Source organism: Lepus europaeus, chromosome 16 (genome assembly GCF_033115175.1).
Source record: "Lepus europaeus isolate LE1 chromosome 16, mLepTim1.pri, whole genome shotgun sequence".
Classification (NCBI taxonomy): Eukaryota; Metazoa; Chordata; class Mammalia; order Lagomorpha; family Leporidae; genus Lepus; species Lepus europaeus.
The window spans coordinates 78524773-78547656 of NC_084842.1; the positions used below are offsets into that span (position 1 = coordinate 78524773).

The 22884-nt window shown below is 36.5% G+C and overlaps 1 protein-coding gene and 1 pseudogene across 13 annotated transcripts in view; both read left to right on the forward strand.

Moving 5' to 3' along the window:
• The window catches only part of LCORL (ligand dependent nuclear receptor corepressor like), a 228293-nt gene that overhangs the window by 86466 nt on the left and 118943 nt on the right, over positions 1 to 22884 (forward strand). For 5 of the 13 annotated variants that reach the window (XM_062213070.1, XM_062213069.1, XM_062213074.1 and 2 more), the window contains exons 3-4: positions 16603 to 16682; positions 17594 to 17732. In XM_062213070.1, coding sequence (XP_062069054.1) covers positions 16603 to 16682; positions 17594 to 17732 — 219 coding nt within the window. Of the gene's footprint in view, positions 1 to 16602; positions 16683 to 17593; positions 17733 to 18944; positions 18992 to 22884 lie in introns of those variants that run through there. The other 8 variants (XM_062213071.1, XM_062213075.1, XM_062213082.1 and 5 more) reach the window with 5 other exon arrangements.
• Positions 22109 to 22803, forward strand: LOC133775251 (NADH dehydrogenase [ubiquinone] flavoprotein 2, mitochondrial-like; annotated as a pseudogene).

Consider the following 22884-nt stretch of genomic DNA (forward strand, 5'->3'; position numbering starts at 1 on the left):
TTTTTTCTCTTTGGCATGGGCTCATTTCTCAAAGTATGATGTCTTCCAGATTCATTTTGTTGCAAATGACAGGATTTCACATCCTTTAATTCTTCAAGGGGAAAAAAAAATGTTAGAGCACAGACTAATCTGTTTTTGACAGCTATTGTACGGGGATTCTTTATGTGAAGAGTTTCAGGAAACCAAAGTTCACCTTTTCAAAGAGAAAAGAAACCAGTTAAAGGCATAGAATGGATGCCGGTATAGGACTTGGATGTTGAATAGTTAACTATAATATATTTGACAACATCAATATTTATAATTTTGTTAAGATATCATATACTGTGTATATAATATGTATATAAATTTGAGTATATAATTTTAGATCATTATCCTTAATTGCCAAGATTTTTGTTGTATGAATATTATAATTAAATTATTTAAGATCACATTTCTTTGTATCCCACTCCATTTATTCTTTTACTTCAAATAGATTTTGTACTTTTTGAACTCTTTCAGACATTGTTTAGATTAAAAAATTATAAAATTAGCTAAACTCTAGATCTTAGCTTTTTTTTTTTTTTTTTTGACAGAGTGGACAGTGAGAGAGAGACAGAGAGAAAGGTCTTCCTTTTGCCGTTGGTTCACCCTCCAATGACCGCTGTGGCAGGCGCGCTGCGGCCAGCGCACCGCGCCGATCCAATGGCAGGAGCCAGGTGCTTCTCCTCGTCTCCCATGGGGTGCAGGGCCCAAGCACTTGGGCCATCCTCCACTGCACTCCCTGGCCACAGCAAAGAGCCGGCCTGGAAGAGGGGCAACCGGGACAGGATGGGTGCCCCGACCAGGACCAGAACCCGGTGTGCCGGCGCCGCAAGGCGGAGGATTAGCCTAGTGAGCCGCGGTGCCGGCCGATCTTAGCTTTTTATATCACATAAGGGAATATTTGCTTCATAGTCCTTTTTATTTATTTTATAAAGGTTTATTACCTATTGAAGAGACAGAGAGACAGGCGGGGGGTGGGGGGTGGTTCTTCCATTGCTGGTTCACTACTCAAATAACTGGAACAGGCAGGGCTGGGCCAGGCTGAAACCAGGAACCAGAAACTCTATCTGGGGGGGGCGGAGCCAAGATGGCGGATAGTAAGAACGTGCGCCGATAGTCTGGGAAAATTTAGTTTCATAAAAGTGGAATTACTGTAGCCTCAGGAAAAGACTCAAGAAAAAAACTGTAGAGGGAACGCTTCCAGATCCAGTGGATGTGACACAGAGGACCTACAGGGAGTCCACCGCGTGGAAGCCCGCTGCGGGAGCGGAGCCGCAGAATCTCGCCAGCGCGGGAACCTGAGGTAAGACAAAAGCCTCAGAAACCCGAGACATTGATGGGAAAGGCAGAGGCCTCTCTCTGCACTTCAGCAAAACAAAGAGCAGGCACCATTTTATATATGTAAAGCGGCAAGGAGTACACAAAATCAGTAACTTTGGGTCTATGGTGAAACTTGAGAACACATTGAGGGCTGCATAAACTCTTTGTGTGGTCCCAGGGGTAGATCACACGAATACTCACAGAGGCCAGATTTCAGCTACCCTCAATTCCACTCAGCTGTGCGGAATTACTTCCCAACTGTGTCAAAAAAAAAAAAAAAATCCAGCAAGGAGCAAGGGAGAGAACAATCTCGGTGAGTCACTTTTTACACAGCCTTAAACCTGAAGAATCAAGCAGAGCTCTCTGGCCACACCCATCACAGCCTCTAAGGATCCATCAAAGCAGACAGCCCACTTAGAGGCATTTGTATAAAGAGAAAAAAACACCACAGCAAAAAAAAAAAAAAAAACAAACAAAAAACAAAACAAAACAAAAACCATAAATTATCTCCAACATGCCAAACAACAAACATAGAAGCCGAGGTAACAAGAGCAAGGAAGACACTATGATGCCCCCAAATGAAAGACACCCCAATCCAAGATTATGAAGATGAAGAGATAGAGTAAATGCAAGAAGCGGATCTCAAAAAATTGATAAGCACATTAAGAAGTTCTCAAAAACAAATTCTTGAACTACAGAAATCCTTAGTGGACAAGATAGAAAATCTCTCTCGCGAAAATGAAATATTAAGGAGGAATCAAAATGACATGAAACAACTAGTAGAACATGAAACTGTGATAGTGACAAGAAACCATAATTAAATGAAGAACTCAATAGATCAAATGACAAACACATTAGAAAGCCTTAAAAACAGAATGGGCGAAGCAGAAGAGAGAATATCGGAATTAGAAGACAGAGAACAGGAAAGGAAACAGTCAAATCAAAGAAAAGAAGAAGAAATTAGAAATCTAAAAAATACTGTCAGGAATCTACAGGATACTCTTAAAAAACCCAACATTCGGGTTCTAGGAGTTCCTGAAGGCAGGGAGAGGGAGAAAGGATTAGAAGGCCTTTTTAGTGAGATACTAGCAGAAAATTTCCCAGGTTTGGAGGACAGAGACATCGTAGTACAGGAAGCTCAAAGAACCCCTAATAAACATGACCAAAAGAGATCCTCACCACGACACGTCATAATCAAACTCACCACAGTGAAACATAAAGAAACGATCCTAAAATGTGCAAGAGAGAAACATCAGACCACTTTCAGAGGATCTCCAATTAGACTCACAGCTGACTTCTCATCAGAAACCCTACAAGCTAGGAGAGAATGGCGAGATATAGCCCAGGTACTAAGAGAGAAAAACTGCCAGCCCAGAATATTATATCCTGCAAAGCTCTCATTTGTGAGTGAAGGGGAAATGAAGACCTTTCACAGCAAACAGAAATTGAAAGAATTTGTTGCCACTCGTCCAGCCCTGCAAAAGATGCTTAAAGATGTGTTACATACAGAAACACAGAAACATGGTCACCAATATAAAAGAAGGTAAAGGAAGGAAACCTCACAGCAAAAGATCACAGGAGTCTCAAACCATATATTAGAAAAAATCTTTGGCAAGTGACAGGGCAAATTTACTCCTTCTCAATAGTCACATTGAATATTAATGGCCTGAACTGTCCAGTTAAAAGACACCGATTGGCTGATTGGGTTAAGGAACAAAACCCATCTTTTTGCTGCTTATAAGAAACTCATCTTTCCAACAATGATGCATACAGACTGAAAGTGAAAGGCTGGAAAAATATATACCATGCCAACAGAAATGAAAAAAGAGCGGGCGTAGCCATCTTAATATCGGACAACATAAACTTTTCCACAAAAACTGTCAGGAGAGACAAAGAGGGGCACTATATAATGATTAAGGGATCCATTCAACAGGAAGATATAACGATTATCAATGTATATGCACCTAATTACAGGGCACCAGCTTATTTAAAAGACTTGTTAAGGGAATAAAAGGGAAACTAAGACACCAATACAATAGTTCTGGGGGACTTCAATACTCCACTTTCAGAGATAGATCAACAGGACAGAAGATCAACAAGGAGACAGTAGATTTAAATGACACTATAGCCCAAATGGATCTAACAGATATCTACAGAACTTTTCATCCTACACAGAAAGCATTTACATTCTTCTCAGCAATACATGGAACCTTCTCTAGGATTGACCACATACTAGGCCATAAAGCAAGTCTCAGCAAATTCAAAAGAATTAGAATCATACCATGCAGCTTCTCAGACCATAAAGGAATGAAGTTGGAAATTAGCAACTCGGGAATCCCTAGAGCACGTGCAAACACATGGAGATTGAACAACATGCTCCTGAATGAACAATGGGTCATAGAAGAAATTAAAAGAGAAATCAAAAATTTTCTGGAAGTAAATGAGGATAAAAGCACAACATACCAAAACCTATGGGATACAACAAAAGCAGTGTTAAGAGGAAAGTTTATATCAATAGGTGCCTACATGAAGAAATTGGAAAGGCACCAAATAGATAAGCTTTCAAGTTATCTCAAGGATCTAGAAAACCTGCAGCAAACCAAACCCAACCCAGTGGGAGAAGAGAAATAATTAAAATCAAAGAAGAAATCAACAGGATTGAATCCAAAAAAATTACAAAAAATAAGCCCAACGGGGAGCTGGTTTTTTGAGAAAATAAACAAAATTGGCACCCCATTGGCCCAACTAACTAAAAAAAGAGAAAAGACCCAAATCAATAGGATCAGAGATGAAAATGGAAACGTAACAAAAGACACCACAGAAATAAAAAGAATCATCAGAAATTACTACAAGGACTTGTATTCCAGCAAACAGGGAAATCTATCAGAAATGGACAGATTCTTGGACACATACAACCTAGCTAAATTGAGCCAGGAAGACATAGAAAACCTAAACAGACCCATAACTGACACAGAAATTGAAACAGTAATAAAGGCCCTCCCAACAAAGAAAAGCCCAGGACCAGATGGATTCACTGCTGAGTTCTACCAGACATTTAGAGAAGAACTAACTCCAATTCTTCTCAAACTATTCAGAGCAATCGAAAAAGAGGGAATCCTCCCAAATTCTTTCTATGAAGCCAGCATCACCTTAATTCCTAAGCCGGAGAAAGATGCAGCATTGAAAGAGAATTACAGACCAATATCCTTGATGAACATAGATGCAAAAATCCTCAATACAATTCTGGCCAATAGAATGCAACAACACATCAGAAAGATCATCCACCCAGCGCAAGTGGGATTTATCCCTGGTATGCAGGGATGGTTCAACGTTCGCAAAACAATCAACGTAATACACTACATTAACAGACTGCAGAAGAAAAACCATATGATTCTCTCAATAGACACAGAGAAAGCATTTGATAAAATACAACACCCTTTCATGATGAAAACTCTAAGCAAACTGGGTATGGAAGGAACATTCCTCAATACAATCAAAGCAATATATGAAAAACACACGGCCAACATCCTATTGAATGGGGAAAAGTTGGAAGCATTTCTGCTGAGATCTGGTACCAGACAGGGATGCCCACTCTCACCACTGCTCTTCAATATAGTTCTGGAAGTCTTAGCCAGAGCTATTAGGCAAGAAAAAGAAATTAAAGGGATACAAATTGGGAAGGAAGAACTCAAACTATCCCTCTTTGCAGATGATATGATTCTTTATTTAGGGGACCCAAAGAACTCTACTAAGAGACTACTGGAACTCATCGAAGAGTTTGGCAAAGTAGCAGGATATAAAATCAGTGCACAAAAATCAACAGCCTTTGTATACACAGGCAATGCCATGGCTGAGGAAGAACTTCTAAGATCAATCCCATTCACAATAGCTACAAAAACATTCAAATACCTTGGAATAAACTTAACCAAGGATGTTAAAGATCTCTACGATGAAAATTACAAAACCTTAGAGAAAGAAATAGAAGAGGATACCAAAAAATGGAGAAATCTTCCATGCTCATGGATTGGAAGAATCAATATCATCAAAATGTCTATTCTCCCAAAAGCAATTTATACATTCAATGCAATACCAATCAAGATACCAAAGACATTCTTCTCAGATCTGGAAAAAATGATGCTGAAATTCATATGGAGACACAGAAGACCTCGAATAGCCAAAGCAATCTTGTACAACAAAAACAAAGCCGGAGGCATCACAATACCAGATTTCAGGACATACTACAGGGCAGTTGTTATCAAAACAGCATGGTACTGGTACAGAAACAGATGGATAGACCAATGGAACAGAATAGAAACACCAGAAATCAATCCAAACATCTACAGCCAACTTATATTTGACCAAAGATCCAAATCTAATCCCTGGAATAAGGACAGTGTATTCAATAAATGGTGCTGGGAAAATTGGATTTCCATGTGCAGAAGCTTGAAGCAAGACCCCTACCTTTCACCTTACACAAAAATTCACTCAACATGGATTAAAGACTTAAATCTACGACCTGACACCATCAAATTATTAGAGAGCATTGGAGAAACCCTGCAAGATATAGGTACAGGCAAAGGCTTCTTGGAAAAGACCCCAGGAGCACAGGCAGTCAAAGCCAAAATTAACATTTGGGATTGCATCAAATTGAGAAGTTTCTGTACTTCAAAAGAAATAGGAAAGTGAAGAGGCAACCGACAGAATGGGAAGAAATATTTGCAAACTATACTACAGTTAAAGGGTTGATAACCAGAATCTACAAAGAGATCAAGAAAATCCACAACAACAAAACAACCCACTTAAGAGATGGGCCAAGGACCTCAATAGACATTTTTCGAAAGAGGAAATCCAAATGGCCAACAGACACATGAAAAAATGTTCAAGATCACTAGCAATCAGGGAGATGCAAATCAAAACCACAATGAGGTTTCACCTCACCCCCCCTTAGAATGGCTCACATTCAGAAATCAACCAATAACAGATGCTGGAGAGGATGTGGGGAAAAAGGGACACTAACCCACTGTTGGTGGGAATGCAAACTGGTTAAGCCACTATGGAAGTCAGTCTGGAGATTCCTCAGACACCTGAACATAACCCTACCATACAACCCAGCCATCCCACTCCTTGGAATTTACCCAAAGGAAATTAAATTGGCAAACACAAAAGCTGTCTGCACATTAATGTTTATTGCAGCTCAATTCACAATCGCTAAGACCTGGAACCAACCCAAATGCCCATCAACAGTAGACTGGATAAAGAAATTATGGGACATGTACTCCATAGAATACTATACAGCAGTAAGAAACAGTGAAACCCAGTCATTGGCAACAAGATGGAAGAATCTGGAAAACATCATGCTGAGTGAATTAAGCCAGTCCCAAAGAGACAAATATCATTTGTTTTCCCTGATCGGTGACAACTGAGCACCAAAGGGGAAACCTGTTAAGTGAAATGGACACTATAAGAAACAATGACCTGATCAGCTCTTGTCCTGACTCTAGATGTACAATGTAATACTTTATCCTTTTTAGTATTTGTTGTTGTTGTTGTTGTTCTAGTACTATTGGTTGAACTCTGTAATTAACACACAATTATTCTTAGGTGTTTAAATTTTAACTGAAAAGTGATCCCTGTTAAATTTAAGAGTGGAAAAAGAGAGGGAGATGTACAATTTGGGACATGCTCAATTGGACTTGCCCCAAATGGTGGAGATAGAGATGCCAAGGGATTCCAATACAATCCCATCAAAGTGGCATGTACCAATGCCATCTCACTAGTCCAAGTGATCAATTTCAGTTCACAATTGATCACACTGATAGGTCTAAGAGTCAAAGGGATCACACAAACAAGACAAGTGTCTGCTAATACTAACTGATAGAATCAAAAAGGGAGAGAACGATCCAACATGGGAAGCAGGATACACAGCAGACTTATACAGTGGCAGATGTCCTAAACAGCACTCTGGCCTCAGAATCAGCCCTTAAGGCATTCGGATCTGGCGGAAGAGCCCATGAGAGTATTGTAGGCATGGAAAGCCAAGATACCATGGAAAAGAAAAAAATGAAGAAGACCTAAATGAAAGATCTCTGTGAGATCCCAGTGGAAAGAACGGGGCCATCAAAGAAGGAGGTACCTTTCTTTGAAGGGAGGAGAGAACTTGCACTTTGACTATGACCCTATCGGAATAAGATCAAAGTCAGCGAACTCTAAAGGCTTCCATAGCCCTGGCAACTCATGACTAGAGCCTAGGGAGATTACTGATGCCATGAACAGGAGTGTCAAATTGTTAAGTCAGCAACAGGAGTCACTGTGTACTTACATCCCGTGTGGGATCTGTCCTTAATGTGTTGTCTAATGTGCAGTGATGCTATAACTAGTACTGAAACAGTATTTTTACACTTTGTGCCTCTGTGTGGGTACAAACTGATGAGATCTTTACTAATTATATACTGAATCGATCTTCTGTATATAAAGGGAATTGGAAATGAAAAAAAAAAAAAACCTGGTGTTAAATTGGAAATGGCATGGAAAATTAATTAATTTTTAAAAAAAAATATATTATGTAGGATCTCTGTCTTTAATGTGCTGTACACTGTTATTTAATGCTATAACTAGTACTCCAACAGTATTTTTCACTTTGTGTTGCTATGTGAGGGCAAACTGTTGAAATCTTTACCTAATATATACTAAACTGATCTTCTGTATATAAAGAGAATTGAAAATGAATCTTGATGGGAATGGAAGGGGAGAGGGAACGGGAAAGGGGATGGTTGCGGGTGGGAGCGAAGTTATGGGAGGGGGGAAGAAGCCATTGTAACCCATAAGCTGTACTTTGGAAATTTGTATTCATTAAATAAAAGTTTAAGAAATGAAAAAAAAAATCCTCTATCTGGGTCTTTCTGATGGGTGCCAAGGAACCAAGCCCTTCATCATCCACTGCCTTGCCAGGCACATTAACGAAGAGCTGGATCGAAAGTGGAATAGCCAGAACTCCAGTCAGTTCTCAATATGGGATACCAGTGTCCAAACAACAGCTTAGTCAGCTGTGCCACAATACCAATCCCCATTATTTATTTGAAAGGCAAATAGAGACAGAAGCAGATACTCCTTCTGCTTGTCTATTCCTCAAACACCTGCAATAGTCAGTATTGGGCCAAGCCAAACCTAGGAAGCCAGGACTCAATCCATGTCGATGACAGAGACTAAGTATTTGAGCCATCTCCTTTTGCCTCCCAGGGTACATGTTAGCAGGAAACTGGAATTGGAAGTGGAGCATGAACTGAAGCCCTCTGATTCAGGGTGCAGTTGTCCCAAGTGGCATTTCAAATACAGCACAAAATACCTGCTCTTTGTTATCCTTTTTATCCCAAATATTGAAGCTTATTTTTTCCAGGTAAATTAGGTAAATTGTTTACTGCTTTTCTTTTTTTTTTTTAAATTAAAAACAGTTTTTGATCAAAGTTGATGACTGAATAGTAATGATATTATTTATAGTAACACAGCTATATCTATGCAAGGATAAGGACAGCCATTTCATTTTGAAGAAAAATTAAACCAATGCTATTAAAGGGTAGAGCATCTTGAAAAAGCTTAAATAAGCCTTCTTCCTTCTCATTTTCTTCTAAATAAGGCTGTTTCCTTCATTAACATTAAAAATAGTTTAGTAAATAGATCTAAGACTACAGATGTAAGTTATTTCTCTCTGTAAACATGTATTTTGGACTCAAATAGGTTAGTGTATGTTTTTTAGATAAGTCACTTGAAATCTGGACCCTTGTTACTGTTTATAACTTGAGAAACAAATTGGGTGGCAAAGCATTCGTCTTTAAGGTTTTTTTAAAATATTTATTTATTTGAAAGAGTTTCAGAGAGAGAGGAAGGGAGACACATAGAGAGTGCTTCCATTCACTGATTCACTCCTCTAATAGCCTCAATGGCCAGGGCTGGGCCAGGACAAAACTAGGAGCCAAGAACTTCATCCAGGTCTGTCACACGTGTGCAGGGCACCAAGGACTTGGGCCATCCTCCATTGCTTTCCCAGGCCATAGCAGAGAGCTGAAGTGGGGCAGCCAGGACTCCAACTGGCACTCATATGGGAATATGGCATCCACACCAAAGGCGGTGACTTAACCTGTTAAATCACAGTACCTGCCCCGCAAAGCATTATTTTCTATTATTTGAGTTATTTCAAATTCTGAAGTGAAACCCATGGTATTTACATGTATTTAAGATAGACTGGGGCCTGTACTGTGACATAGCACAGGAGTACAAGCATTCCATATGGGCTCTGGTTCAAGTGCTGACTGCTCCACATCTGATACAGGTCTCTTCTATGGCCAAGGAAAGCAGTGGAAGATGGCCCAAGCCCTTGTGCCCCTTCACCTGAGCCAGAAGCCAGGAAGAAGCTCCTGGCTCCTGGCTTCGGATCAGTGCAGCTCTGGCCATTGTGGCCCATTGGGGAGTGAACCAGTGGATGAACCAGTGGATGGAAGACCTCTCTTTCTGTCTGCCTCTCCTCCTCTGTGTAACTCCGACTTTCAAATAAATAAATCTTTTTAAAAAATACTTAGTTTGCAAGCCTATCATTTGTGTTGAAAAATACGTTGTGAATTTATTCTGCTACTTAAAAAACTACCTTCAGCAAATAGTGTGTGGGTGGTTTTTTTGTTTTTTTTTTTTTTTTAGATTTATTTATTTTATTTGGAAGGCAGAGTTACAGAGAGTCAGAGGGAGAAAGAGAGAGCTATCTTCTATCTACTGGTTCACTACTCAAGTGGCTGTAATGGCCAGAGCTGGGCGTATCTGAAGCCAGGAGCTTCTTCTGGGTCTCCCACGTGGTGCAGGGGCCCAAGCACTTGGGCCATCTTCCACTGCTTTCCTAGAAGCATTAGTAGGGAGCTGGATTAGAAGTAGAGCAGCCGGGACTAGAACCTGCACCCAGATGGGATACTGGCACTGCAGGAGGCAAGTTTACATGCTGTGCCACAGCTCTGGTCCCACATAGGGTGTCTTGAAATGGAAAACTTCTTTAAAAACTTTTTTATGGCAGTCACCAAAACTTTTATTTTTATTAATAGAAAGAGAATAGATTTTATATATTTCATAGATAGGATTCTAAGAATATAAAGGTAATTCCCTCCTAAGTTGAAGACTGTTTTTATGATACATACATACTAGTCTTTTGAGATATTTACATTATAATTCTGGAATTTGACAAAGAGCAGCCTCCAGATTGATTTAAAGAAGGATTTGAGTGCTGGTTTTTTGCTTTAGTGGAGACAAAACAGAAAGTTTAGTTTTCCATTTTCTTTGATTTACCTTATGGCTCCTTACCTTTCTGAGGACAGTCAGAACTATTTTCTCTTCTATAAAGTGAGGTCTCCAAAGAGATTTTGAATGTCATAAACTTCAAATATTTGCATTCTTCAAGAAAAGACCCTAGTGTTTATTCCTTTCTTTGTCCATCTGCCTTAAATGTACTTCTGATGTCACAGGAGTTTTTAAGCAAAAATTCATTCTTGTTTCTTATTTTAGTTAACACTTTCTTATGTCTTGTTAGGCCAGTTTCTTTAAAAGGGGGAGAGATGATCATCTGATTTGCATGCTTTGACTATGGATGTTTATGAAAATAGGAATAAGACTGTAAATGCCATGAACCCTAATAAAGCACATCTGTGGATACTGGCTGATAGATGCTTGTTTTTTGTAAATGTGCCTACCTATCTATCGAAGGGATTATGTATAACAGAGGTTGTCCAGCTATATAGCACATGGGCTAAATCTACCTTGTTGACTGTTTTTTACTGGCCTGTGAATTCATAATGTTTTTTACAATTTTAGTTGTAAAAAGCAAAAATTCAGAGCAATGAAACATGTGAAAATCATATGAAATTCAAATTTCATTGTCCGATAACTAAAGTTTTTACTGGACGTAGTTCTCATTCATCAATTGATGTAGATACTTTTGTGTAACTGTAGTAGAGTATTTGTGAAAGACTGCAAGATCTGCTTAATATAAAATAATTATTTGGCTATTTGTAAGAAATATTTCCTGACCTCTGATACATAACACTGATTAAACCTTAATATATTTGGCTCAATATCTTTTTTCCCCAAATCCTAACGCTACCATGATAAAGACAAAAAACAATGTTTTAATAGGTGTTACTGGTTGATATATTTTTGAATGCTTTTTTTTTTTTTACATATTTATTTTATTTGAAAGTCAGAGTTACACAAAGAGAAGGGAGGCAGAGAGAGAGGTCTTCCATCCGCTAATTCACTCCCCAGTTGGCCACAATGGCTGGAGCTGCACCAGTCCGAAGCCAGGAGCCTCTTCTGGGTCTCCCACGCTGGTGCAGGGGCCCAAGGACTTGGTCCATCTTCTACTGTTTTCCCAGACCATAGCGGAGACCTGGATTGGAAGTGAAGAAGGAGGCACTTTAGGCCAGGGTGCTAACCCACTGCACCACAGCACTGACCCCTTGAATGCTTATTTTTGCGTGTTAAATACTGATTAGCAAAAAAGAAATGAATAACTACTCTTTTTACTTGAAGTTCATGGCCTGGAATTAACTTAAAAGTTATTACTATGCAGTATTAGCTTACAAAACTCAACTTGCCTGCAGCCATTTCTGATTTGGGGGGAAAAAAGCCCATGTTTCAATACCAAGGTTTTCTTTCCAAAATAGATTAGATAAAATGACTAGAACCAGACTTTAACTACAAGAATATATATCTGTAATGGAAAGGTTGATCTACTGTCAGATTTTATTGTGAGATTTTTTTTTATTAACAAGGCTACTTCTGTAAGGCACATAGTTGTAACTTTTTGAGCTTATACTTTCATGTATTAAAATTTTAAAGATAACTTGTTTTAGAGAGGAACACCTGGTTGTCAAATTTTGTGCTAGAAATAAAATGAGTCTGTTTGATTCCAGGATTTAATTTTCAGTGACGTGAAAAAATATTATGAAGAAGAATATTTAGTGTAGAATTGAGTTTTCAATTTGGTTTCTCATATATAAAAATGTATCTCACCATCATTTATTTAGACTTAAAGGTTACTGTATAATAATTGTTAAATATTTTTTAGTAAATCACTGTTTTGAATCTAGCAAAATTTAATGGCTTAAATATATTGAATTGTTTATGCAGCACCATTTATATAATTATGGAGGCATTTAATTAACATTTCCTTAAGGAACTCCTGTTAAAATAACTGCAATAAGTGACAACGATTTCAGTATATGCCTACTCTGAAATTATTTTGGAGCTTATTGTCTTAATTTAAAATTGTTGTTCCTTGACTTAGCTTATATATTTATCCCTGAAACTTCATGAAACCTTCTAACTATTTTTCAAAGTATACACTCTTTAGGCCAATAATATATTTTTCAAAAATTTCAATGCTAAATTCCTTCAAGAGATTCTGATTTTTAAAAAGCGATAATATTTCCTTGACCCAACAAAATTACATTATGCTGGGTTGTATGAGTCACATTTTTGCTTCATTACTGCTACATAACCAGCGACTCCAAAATCTGTGGAATACTTACGTTTGAACTGATTAAGCTTGATCTCCAGGCTGTGAATAGAAATTATGTCTTCTCCACATATCTTTCCATGTCCCAGACTGAAGGAATCATGACTATCTGGGGCAAGATCTCAGGTTAAATGGTGGAAACTCAAGAGGGCCTGGGAAAATGTGCTATGCCTTTTAAAATTGCAGTTTGGCATGACAAACTGTCTTCTCCATTCATTATACCGATCATAGAGCTTGATTTCCCTAATAAGAAACCCAGCATAATCCTTTATTAAACAGTATGGATATATGATTTTGTTCTGTTAAGGGGGTGAAAAACTGGAAACCTATATCCACTGCACTTGAAAGCCTACATACTTGAAATTCTATAAAAACCAGATGTTTAATAATGTAAGTTACTTAAACTTTTTGTTTTGTTGGATTGTTTATAAAAGGTGACCAATTTTCTTTAGCAGATATTGAATTGAAATTATCTGCTTTCTGTAAATTAATGTTATTACATACATGTGTGATCGTAGACTATTAAAAACAATCACTGGTATTTCTACTTTGTTAATAACTAGCCTTTGCTTGGTGTTTCCTACTTTATAACATGCTTTTGTATTTTTCCATTTGATTCACAAATGAGTTAGGTGATGTGTGATCTTTTATTTTACACATAAGTAATTGAAACAATAAGCTTTGTACTTGAAAAAGTTAGAACTACTAACTGGAATTCTCTCACAGATTTTCAGAGACTTCAAGTCCAGTTATCTTTTCATCACTCTGTACTGGATCTTATGTTCCCATTTCTTCTTTTTCCAAATTTATATAATATTTATAATAGGGGATTCAAAAGTTTTATGGAAAAGGAAAATTAAAAGATAAAAATTAAAAATATAAACTTCATTTCTCAACGTGAGCTCCCTCAAGTTCAAGAAGCTTTTGTAAACATTGATAACCATACATTTAGTACATCTCTAAAGAATTGAAGGTCCCAGGAATTTAACCATGTCAATGTAGTCGATCCAAATCAGGACTGTAAAGTGGATGCTCAGTGGTTTCCCAGTTGAAACTCTTGCAAAACTGCTCTTTGGGTGAGAGGAATGAACAGGAGTCTAGGCATGGTAGTGGATGATTCTCTGTTGAAGCTTTCTTGGACTTTTTCTGCTAAAGCTTTGTCTTAACTTTCTCAAAACACTCTCTTAATAAGTACGTGTAATTGTTCCTTGACATTCTAAAAAGTCAATAAGCAAAATGTCTTGAGTACTCCAGAAAACTTGGTGTTGCCTTGCTCTTGACGACTCTTCTTTTGCTTTGACCACACCACTTCATTCTTCTTGGTAGCCATTGTTTTAATTATTCTTTGATTATGCTTTGTTTTTAGGTTGTGTTGATAAAGCTATGTTTCATTGCTTTTTTTTTTTTTTTTACTGGCTATCTGAGGCCAACCGAGGCTCCTTCAGCACTGCCGTATCATTCCGCCTGAGCGGGATTCTGACTTAGGGCATTCAGTCATAATCCCACATATGGTAGCTTTGCCCCATTGGCTCCTCAGCCAAGCACACACACCAAATGTCTGAACCTGCGTGTTTCATTGCTTCTTAGAATTCATAGAAGAAATGCTTCAGGATTTTGATCCCATTGGTTTAAAATGTGCACTGCACGTGTTGCTGTTTGCAGTAGATTACCTGTCAAAGTTTTTCCACTAAAATTTTTTAGTCAAAATTCTGTAAGTTTAACCAGTTGAGACATTTTTGGTGTTGGTTGTTGTTTCTACTGTTAATCAGACTTCTTAAATAGGAAATGAATGAGGTTCTTAATAACCTCATAAATTGTGTATGATCTGATACTGCAGTTTTCATCTTCAAAATAGTTTTATCCTTTATACCATTTGCAAACTGCTGCTGATTTCTTTTTTTTTTTTTTAAAGATTTATTTATTTACTTGAAAGTCACACTTATACAGAGAAGGGAGAGGCAGAAAGAAAGAGAGCTCTTCCATCTGCTGGTTCACTCCCCAATTGGCCACAACAGCCGGAGCTGCGCTGATCCAAAGCCAGGAGCCAGGAGCTTCTGGGTCTCTCACGCTGGTGCAGGGGAACAAGGACTTGTTCCATCTTCTTCTGCTTTCCCAGGCCATAGCAGAGAGCTGGATTGGAAGTGAAGCAGCCGGGACTCGAACTGGCATCCATATGGAATGCCAGCACTACAAGTGGTGGCTTTACCCGCTATGCCACAGCGCTGACCCCATCAAACTGCTGATTTCTTTGGGGCATTGTCCTCATAAACTTTATGTAAAACATCAGTGATTTCATCATTCTTACTTCCACCCAAAGCTCAGCACAAATTTCATGTCTGTTCTTGCTTTAATTTTAGCAGAATTCATGTAATCCGAAAGGGACTCTTTAGACATTTTCTGATCCTTCTTAGTGACTTAAACTAAGTCTTTTACAGACATGTTATACCAAGTTACTATGAGTTTATTTTGGTGCAAAAAATTTTTGAAATCCATGCCTGATTTTTCGTAAAGCACATTTTTTTGTGAACTTTTTGAAGACACAACCTCTTACATTTGTATAACATTGTCTGACATCAGAGAGAGATTATTATACTGTTTTATATTCCAACAAATTTATACTCCAACAGCAATTATCTTCTTTTCTGATCTGTGGATTTGGATTGATGCAAATTGTGTGAGGGGGAAGGGGGTGGAAGGGTATTGAAATAATCCTAACCAGTATTCATCCATTGTCATTCCAAAAGAGATAAGCTTTATTTTATGTGTATTATAACAGAGACATGTATTCAACTCTACCTTTGAAAAGTAGGAGAGAAAATTTCTGTGGCACATCAAGTGTTATTTCAGTTAGTTACAGTATAGCTTCCTCAGATGATAAAGATTTTGTGTTTGAGTTTCTGCATTATAGTTTTATTTGTGAAAAAAACTGAAGGACTTTCTGGTGCAAGGGATAAATTTGAAAATCATTGTCTATACCAAATACAATCAGGAAAACAGTGTAATTATTACATCTTCATAAAACTTCTTCACTAGAAAATGTTTTTGTTCTCCAGAAACTCTTAATATATTCCAACAATTGGATTATAATGAATAAAGAAATCATGTTTTGTATTGAATAATATACCTTACCTGTTTACCTAATTTTTACTCCGACTCTTGCAACAAAGCCTGTGAACAATGTAATAAAAATATTATCTGATTTTTGAGCTATGTATTTCTACTTTTTTTCTTAGACATCTTTCCGTTTTCTCAAATCTGTGGACTTTTCTGGTGCTTTCTTCTGTTTCTGTATTTTATGTTGCCTTTCCTGCTATGCAAAATTTATTCCTTTTCTCTTTAAATTTCCCCCTTTGTTGAGTTTTCCATAGCAGATATAAAAGCAAAATTAATGGCCAGTGATGAGTTGACTCTTTCAGAAGGTTAGATGATACTTAAAACTCTATTTTTGAGAGTTGCTAATTTATAGCCACTTCATTATTTTGCTCCTGTATCCCATAATAGTGCAAAAGTATGCTCCTTATAGCTTTCCTTGTTTATTTCTTTTTGATGTCATCACTTTAATTTTAAAGTTAGGTCTTCTATTCTTACTTTTAGCAGTTTTTTATTTTTCATTTCTATTTTTTTTTTATTGTATGAGCCATTGCTGTAGAGAGTGGTAATTTTACTTGTTTAAGTAAAGTTAGTATATTTAATGAATATTTTTCCCTCTTTTAAAGACTGTGAACCAGAAGAGCTGACTGACTGGTCTATGGATGAAAAATGTTCATTTTGTAATCTACAGAGAGAAGCAGTCAGTGTAAGTTTTAGTGCTAAAAAAATATTTTTAAATTAATTGCACAGTTGTAACATTTTTTTTTCTTAATTTGTCTGGAAATTTGTGACTCACAGTGGAAGTTTAAATACTTCATTTTGATAAATGAAAAGAATAAAAGTCTTATGAAGGAAGTCTAACATTTAGCTTAACTAGCAGGTGAAAATCCTAGAAAACTCATCTCTTTGCTCATTTATTATTCCCTTCTTATTGTTTCCTTACTGAAGAAATTCAATTCAGGTCTCTTTTGTGTTTAGTTATATATATATGAGGTTGGGAGCCTAGTTTGGCCTGAGATTTCCCCACAATCTGACATTTTAGAAATCAGTAGTAGAGGTATAATGTACAGCTAGTTTTTAGCCTCTCATTTACCCCTGAAGTTTTAGGATATAATAATTATTTCTATGTAAATAATGAAATATTTAAATGCCCACTTTGTAAATAGCACATAACTATGCAGCCAGCATTTTTGCATATGGGAAATCCTGATTGCTTATCTACAGGTGTGAGAAAGGCTAGGAAGAAAAGAGAGTTTGAGAAACTATACTGGTTTCAGTCAGATTCGTGAGTTAATACATCAGCTTTGTTAAAATTCTGATGTAATCACATTATTGCATGTCATGTAGTGAATTTACTAGCTGTATGTGTTTATCTACTCTTCTACCTTTTTTGACTGTAGTTTTGTTAAGGAACAAGGCTATCTTGGTCCTTTTTTCTGAACTAAATTTCTTTTCTCCTTACTCTTCTTTCAAATTTTATTTCCCTCAATATAATTTGATGTTGGTTTATAAATTAGAACAAATGGAGCAGTGTTTTCCATTGATTATTTCAATGAAAAAATTCCATATGTACATATAAAATGATTTTATATGCTTGTTGTTTTCTTATAATTTTAGGATTGTATACCATCTCTTGATTCTTCACAGTCAACACCAACAGAGGAGCTATCATCTCAGGGCCAGTCCAACACTGATAAGATTGAATGCCAAGCAGAAAGTTACCTAAATGCACTCTTTCGAAAGAAAGGTAATACTGGTATGTTTTGTCATTTAATGTTTTCAGTAGAAATCTAAAATGTTTGATTTTTCTCACACAAGAATGCCTTAGTCTCAACTTCATTCCTAATTATTACTTTATCCATAATTTTTCTTCATAGATATGTTAAGATTCTTATTCACTCTAGTGCTAGTCTTGTACTTGGCGTTCCTATGTGGCATTATGTTCTCACATCTCTTTCTGACTTTATCATTCATTTTTCCCTTCCACGTACAGGCACCTTTAAAAACTTGATTTTGGTCTTCCTTATTTTATTGTTATTCTCGACTTCAAAAGTTGCTTGTTCAATCAGTTATACGTTAAATGAGTATTGTAACCTATCCCTAATAATAGTTAAATCATTTATCAGCTAGACTATAGTATATTTGCTGGCTTGCTGTTTCAGGATTTGTTAGCTTCAGTATGCTTACTTGACATTAAAAAAAAAAAATCAGTGTTCTTTTTCACTCCTTGTCTGTCGATATTTTTTAATCCAAGTGGGTCTTTTTCATTTTTTCCCTTGCTTGACACACCTACAAGCAGAAGTAGCTTTTTGGGGAAGTGCTTGTTTGGGAAAAATATAGAACTTTCTACTTTTTTGCTCTTGACCATTCCCACATTATTAGTGTGCATTATTTTTTCACAACATGGACTTTTGGAGAAAGTTACGCTGCAAGTTGAGGATTATCTTATCACTTTTAGAGATTGAGAAACATTACAATATTCTCATCTAACTGTCATACCTATTTTACTCCCTTTGGCATTAGGTACCATCAGATGCTTTCTACTATATTGATATTTCATGTTTTCATTAATAATGTTTAAAATACTCATCTTTGAGAAAAGGAATCTTGTTTAATCTTTTTCAAAAATTTCAATCTTAGCCAAAGTTAAAAATATTTTACATACTTTCTTAAAAACTTTACAATATATTAATTTAGCAAACTTTATTCTGCCAATAAATTTACAGCTATAGGAAGAATTATGTTAACAGGTTATATTTCTAAAATAGCTATAGGAAATGTATACATTTACACATACATACAGTTTGATTTGCCTTGGAACTCAGTATGCAGTCTCCTTTTGAGTCATTTATAATAGTAGTAAGTATGATTATCAATAATAATAACAAACAATTTTTGATAGTATGGAGTTAACCTTTGCTCCATTGCTTTATTAAGAGTAATCAGTAAAAACTTGGTACTATTTCAGCTGATTCAAGCATCTGATTCTCCAAGAGGTCTCCTACCAAAGGTTGGGTGAGTGTTCTTGGATATTTAGTGACCTCTCTCCATTTGGGAATTTCTTAGTTTTCTTCAAGATCCTTTGAAAGAATGAAGAGTTTTAATTTAAAGGTTCTTACTGGTGTTTTTGTTTTAGGTCTTATCTTTGTTAATTCCTTTATTTGTAGTCCATCAACACTTTCCAGATTTAAGCTTACAACTTTTGTACTTATTTACTAGTGGTTGTTTTTAAATTCTCTTTTAATAGGATATTTTTAGTTATTTCCAATATGATCTGTCAGGATGGAGCTGGAGTTAATAACAGTATCATAAATGGTCTTAACTCCACTAACTTACTTCTTGTTGTTGAGTTCTGTTGGTAACTATTTATGAAATAAAAGGCAAGATATATGTTTTTAAAGACAGGAAATACTTTGTTTCTTTGGAGTAGCAAACAGAATGTTAGTAAAGCATCTTGTTAGCAAAACGCTTTGTTTCTTGAAAATTTATTCAACATAGTTACATTCTTGGGAATTCTGGATATTGGTGGCATTCATATTAGTGATACTTTAAATCTGTTGCTTAATTTAAGGAATATATGTACATGTTGTTCAACTTGCCAGAACAAAGAATCTTCTAATATTCTTTTTGTTCTTATTGTTTTCCCCAGCTTATTGGGGATGGTGCTACTGATGAATGTAAACTATTATTACTGATCATGGTTATGTTTTAGAAAGCTTTTGTTTAATATAAATTTCATAGGTACAACTTTTGAAATATATCAGTTCTTCTCCCCTATACCCACACTCACACCCCCAAACCATCCCACCTCCTACTCTCTCTCCCATCCCATTCTTCATTAAGATTCATTTTTAATTATCTTTATATACAGAAGATCAACTCTATACTAAGTAAAGATTTCAACAGTTTGTACCCACACAGACACACAAAGTATCAAGTACTGTTTGAATACAACTTTTACTGTTAATTATCACAGTATAACTCATTAACAACAGAGGTCCTACCTGAGGAGCAAGTGCACAGTGACTCCTGTTGTAGATTTAACAATTAAAACTCTTACCTATAACATCAGTGATCACCCAAGGCTGTTGTTGTGAGCTTCCAAAGCTATGGAAGCCTTTTGTGACCACAAACTCCATCAGTATTTAGACAGGGCCATAAGCAAAGTGGAAGTTCTCCCCTCCCTTCAGAGAAAATTACATCCTTTTTTGATGGCCCCTTCTTTCCACTGGGATCTCACTCACAGAGATCCTTTGTGTAGATCATTTTTTGCTATGGTATCTTGGCTTTCCATGCCTAAAATGCTCTCATGAGCTTTTCAGCCACATCCTAATGCCTTAAGAGCTGATTCTGAGGTCAGAGTGCCATATAGGGCATTTGTCATTCTATGAGTCTACTGTGTGGCCTGCTTCCGATGTTGGATCATTTTCTCCTTTTTAATTCTATCTATTGTTATTACTAGACACTTGGCCTTATTTATGTGATCCCTTTAGCACTTAATCTTATCTGTATGATCAGTTACACACAATGTGTATTGATCATATTTATTAACCGAAGTAATGATTTATGTCATCAGTTATGATTGAGCATTAAATCTTTTATATGTTTTATCTCATTCAATTACAAAGCAATCTTAAGAGATAAATACTGTTATTGTAACAATAGGGACAAGCTAACAGAAGTTAAATAGCATGTCTTTTGGTTCTATATTATAAACATTTGAGCCTTCAAGAAGAAATCAACGAGAAAAATGGTGTTCTGTATGAAAAACACTCCAAGTTTTTAAAAGTATTAAACAGAAAAAACTTTCTATTTCCTGCTATTTAGCAGTCCAGGGTTAAAATTACTTTATTTGAATTAGATTATAGAGGGACTATAAGATATGCTCTACATTTCTCATAGTTTTCTATTTTTCCTTTATACAAACTGTGAACAGTTTTAGCAGTGAGTTTTCACACAATATTTAATAGATTGTAGGAGTATCAGTGGCATTAGACCTTTTCAGGAGTGGAGCAAGCTTATTACTTAAACTAAATATAACTCAGACAGTTGCTTATAATCAGAAGCTAGTCAGAAATAGACTTTCAGGGTTGACTATGTAGAATAGGAGAAGGATGTTCTAGTACAAAGGTAAATTTTTAACTAGTCTTTTGCATATGCTTCACTTTAGAAGTGGTTAAAATTGAATTCTTTCCAGAGATTAACCCTAAAATTAACTCATGTGCTAATGTAAAATAAAAATTTCATTTTCATTATTGTGGAATTCTCAGCTTCTAAGATGATACTTATCACATATTAGGTCCTCAGTAAATACTTCTTGAGTGAATAAAAACAAAGATAAATTATATCCAGACATCTGTTTCTTTAAATATTCAATTAGGTGTTAGTACTTAATCTCTTAGAAAAGTGAATTATTTAGCATGTACATGTAGTTTGCTTTTTCTTACTTTGTACTTAAATATCTTATATAATTTGAGTATCAGAGTGAGTGTGAATAAATACAGGCATGTAGATAATAAAATGCCTTGTCCAAACCTGTCTCCATGAAATTAAATTAAATTATTTGGGCATTAGCATCTCATTCTTGGATCACCTGAAGTGTCTTGAGTTACTGGCTTAGGAATGAAGAATGAGTCTTTTATTTATAAATTAAATTAAGCTGGACATGACTAAATTGAACAGATAATACATGCAGAGTAGTTGAATGGTTATACTGCCAAATATACAATAAAATGAACTCATCCTTTATAAAAAAAAAATATTTTTTCCTGCTCACCCCAACAAACCTTTAGTATTCATTGAAATGGTATCTGTTATGGGTTTAAAAAAATAAGACCTTTTTGATGGAATTAATTGAAAGTTCTATATTAATTAATGCTTTTGCTTTAAATTAATTAATACGGATTGGGCATTAGCATGGGAGATTGTTAAGTTTTGGACTTCCAGGTTCTCCTAGCCCAGCCTTGTTATGTGGGCATTTGGGAAATGAATCAGCAAATGTAAAATCTCTGTCCTTCCATCTACCTTTCAAATAAAATTAAGACTTATTTGTTAGGGAAAGCTGAACAGTTTGGCCTGCCACATTCTTCTCCACAGAGCTCTGGGCCCAGGCAGCTTTCTTCAGCCCAGTAAGGAAAACACATAAGGAATTTGCATAAGAGAGTGTGCAAAATGGAGCTGGAAGAGCCCTATTTGTGCACAGAGACACTCCTGAGAATAACCCAGATACTCCATTTGATTTCACACCAGACAACTATAAGAGGATAGAGGTAACTGTAAAAAACTATCCAGAAGGGCATAAAGCAGCAGCTGTGCTTCCAGTTCTGGATTTAGCCCAGCGACAGAATGGGTGGTTGCCTATCTCTGCTATTAACAAGGTTGCAGAAGTTTTACAAGTACCTCCAATGAGAGTATATGAAGTAGCAACTTTTTATACCATGTATAATTGAAAGCCAGTTGGAAAATATCACATTCAGGTCTGCACTACTGCGCCTTGCACGCTCTGAAACTCCGACAGCATACTGGAGGCCTTTCAGAAAAAGCTTGGAATAAAGGTTGGGGAAACTACACCTGATAGACTTTTCACTCTTATAGAGGTGGAATGTCTAGGGGCCTGTGTAAATGCACCAATGGTTCAAATTAATGACAGCTACTATGAAGATCTGATACCTAAGAATATTGAAGAAAATTATTGATGAGCTATAAGCTGGCAAAATTCTAAAAGTTGGGCCAAGGAGTGGACGCTCCTCTTGTGAGCCAGCTGGAGATCTTACCTGTTTGACTGAACTACCCAAAGGACCTGCTTTGGTGTGCAAGCAGGCCTTTAATTTATATTCAACTGTAAATATATCACTGGACAGCCGGCACCGTTTCTCACTAGGTAAATCCTCTGCCTGCGGTGCCGGCAT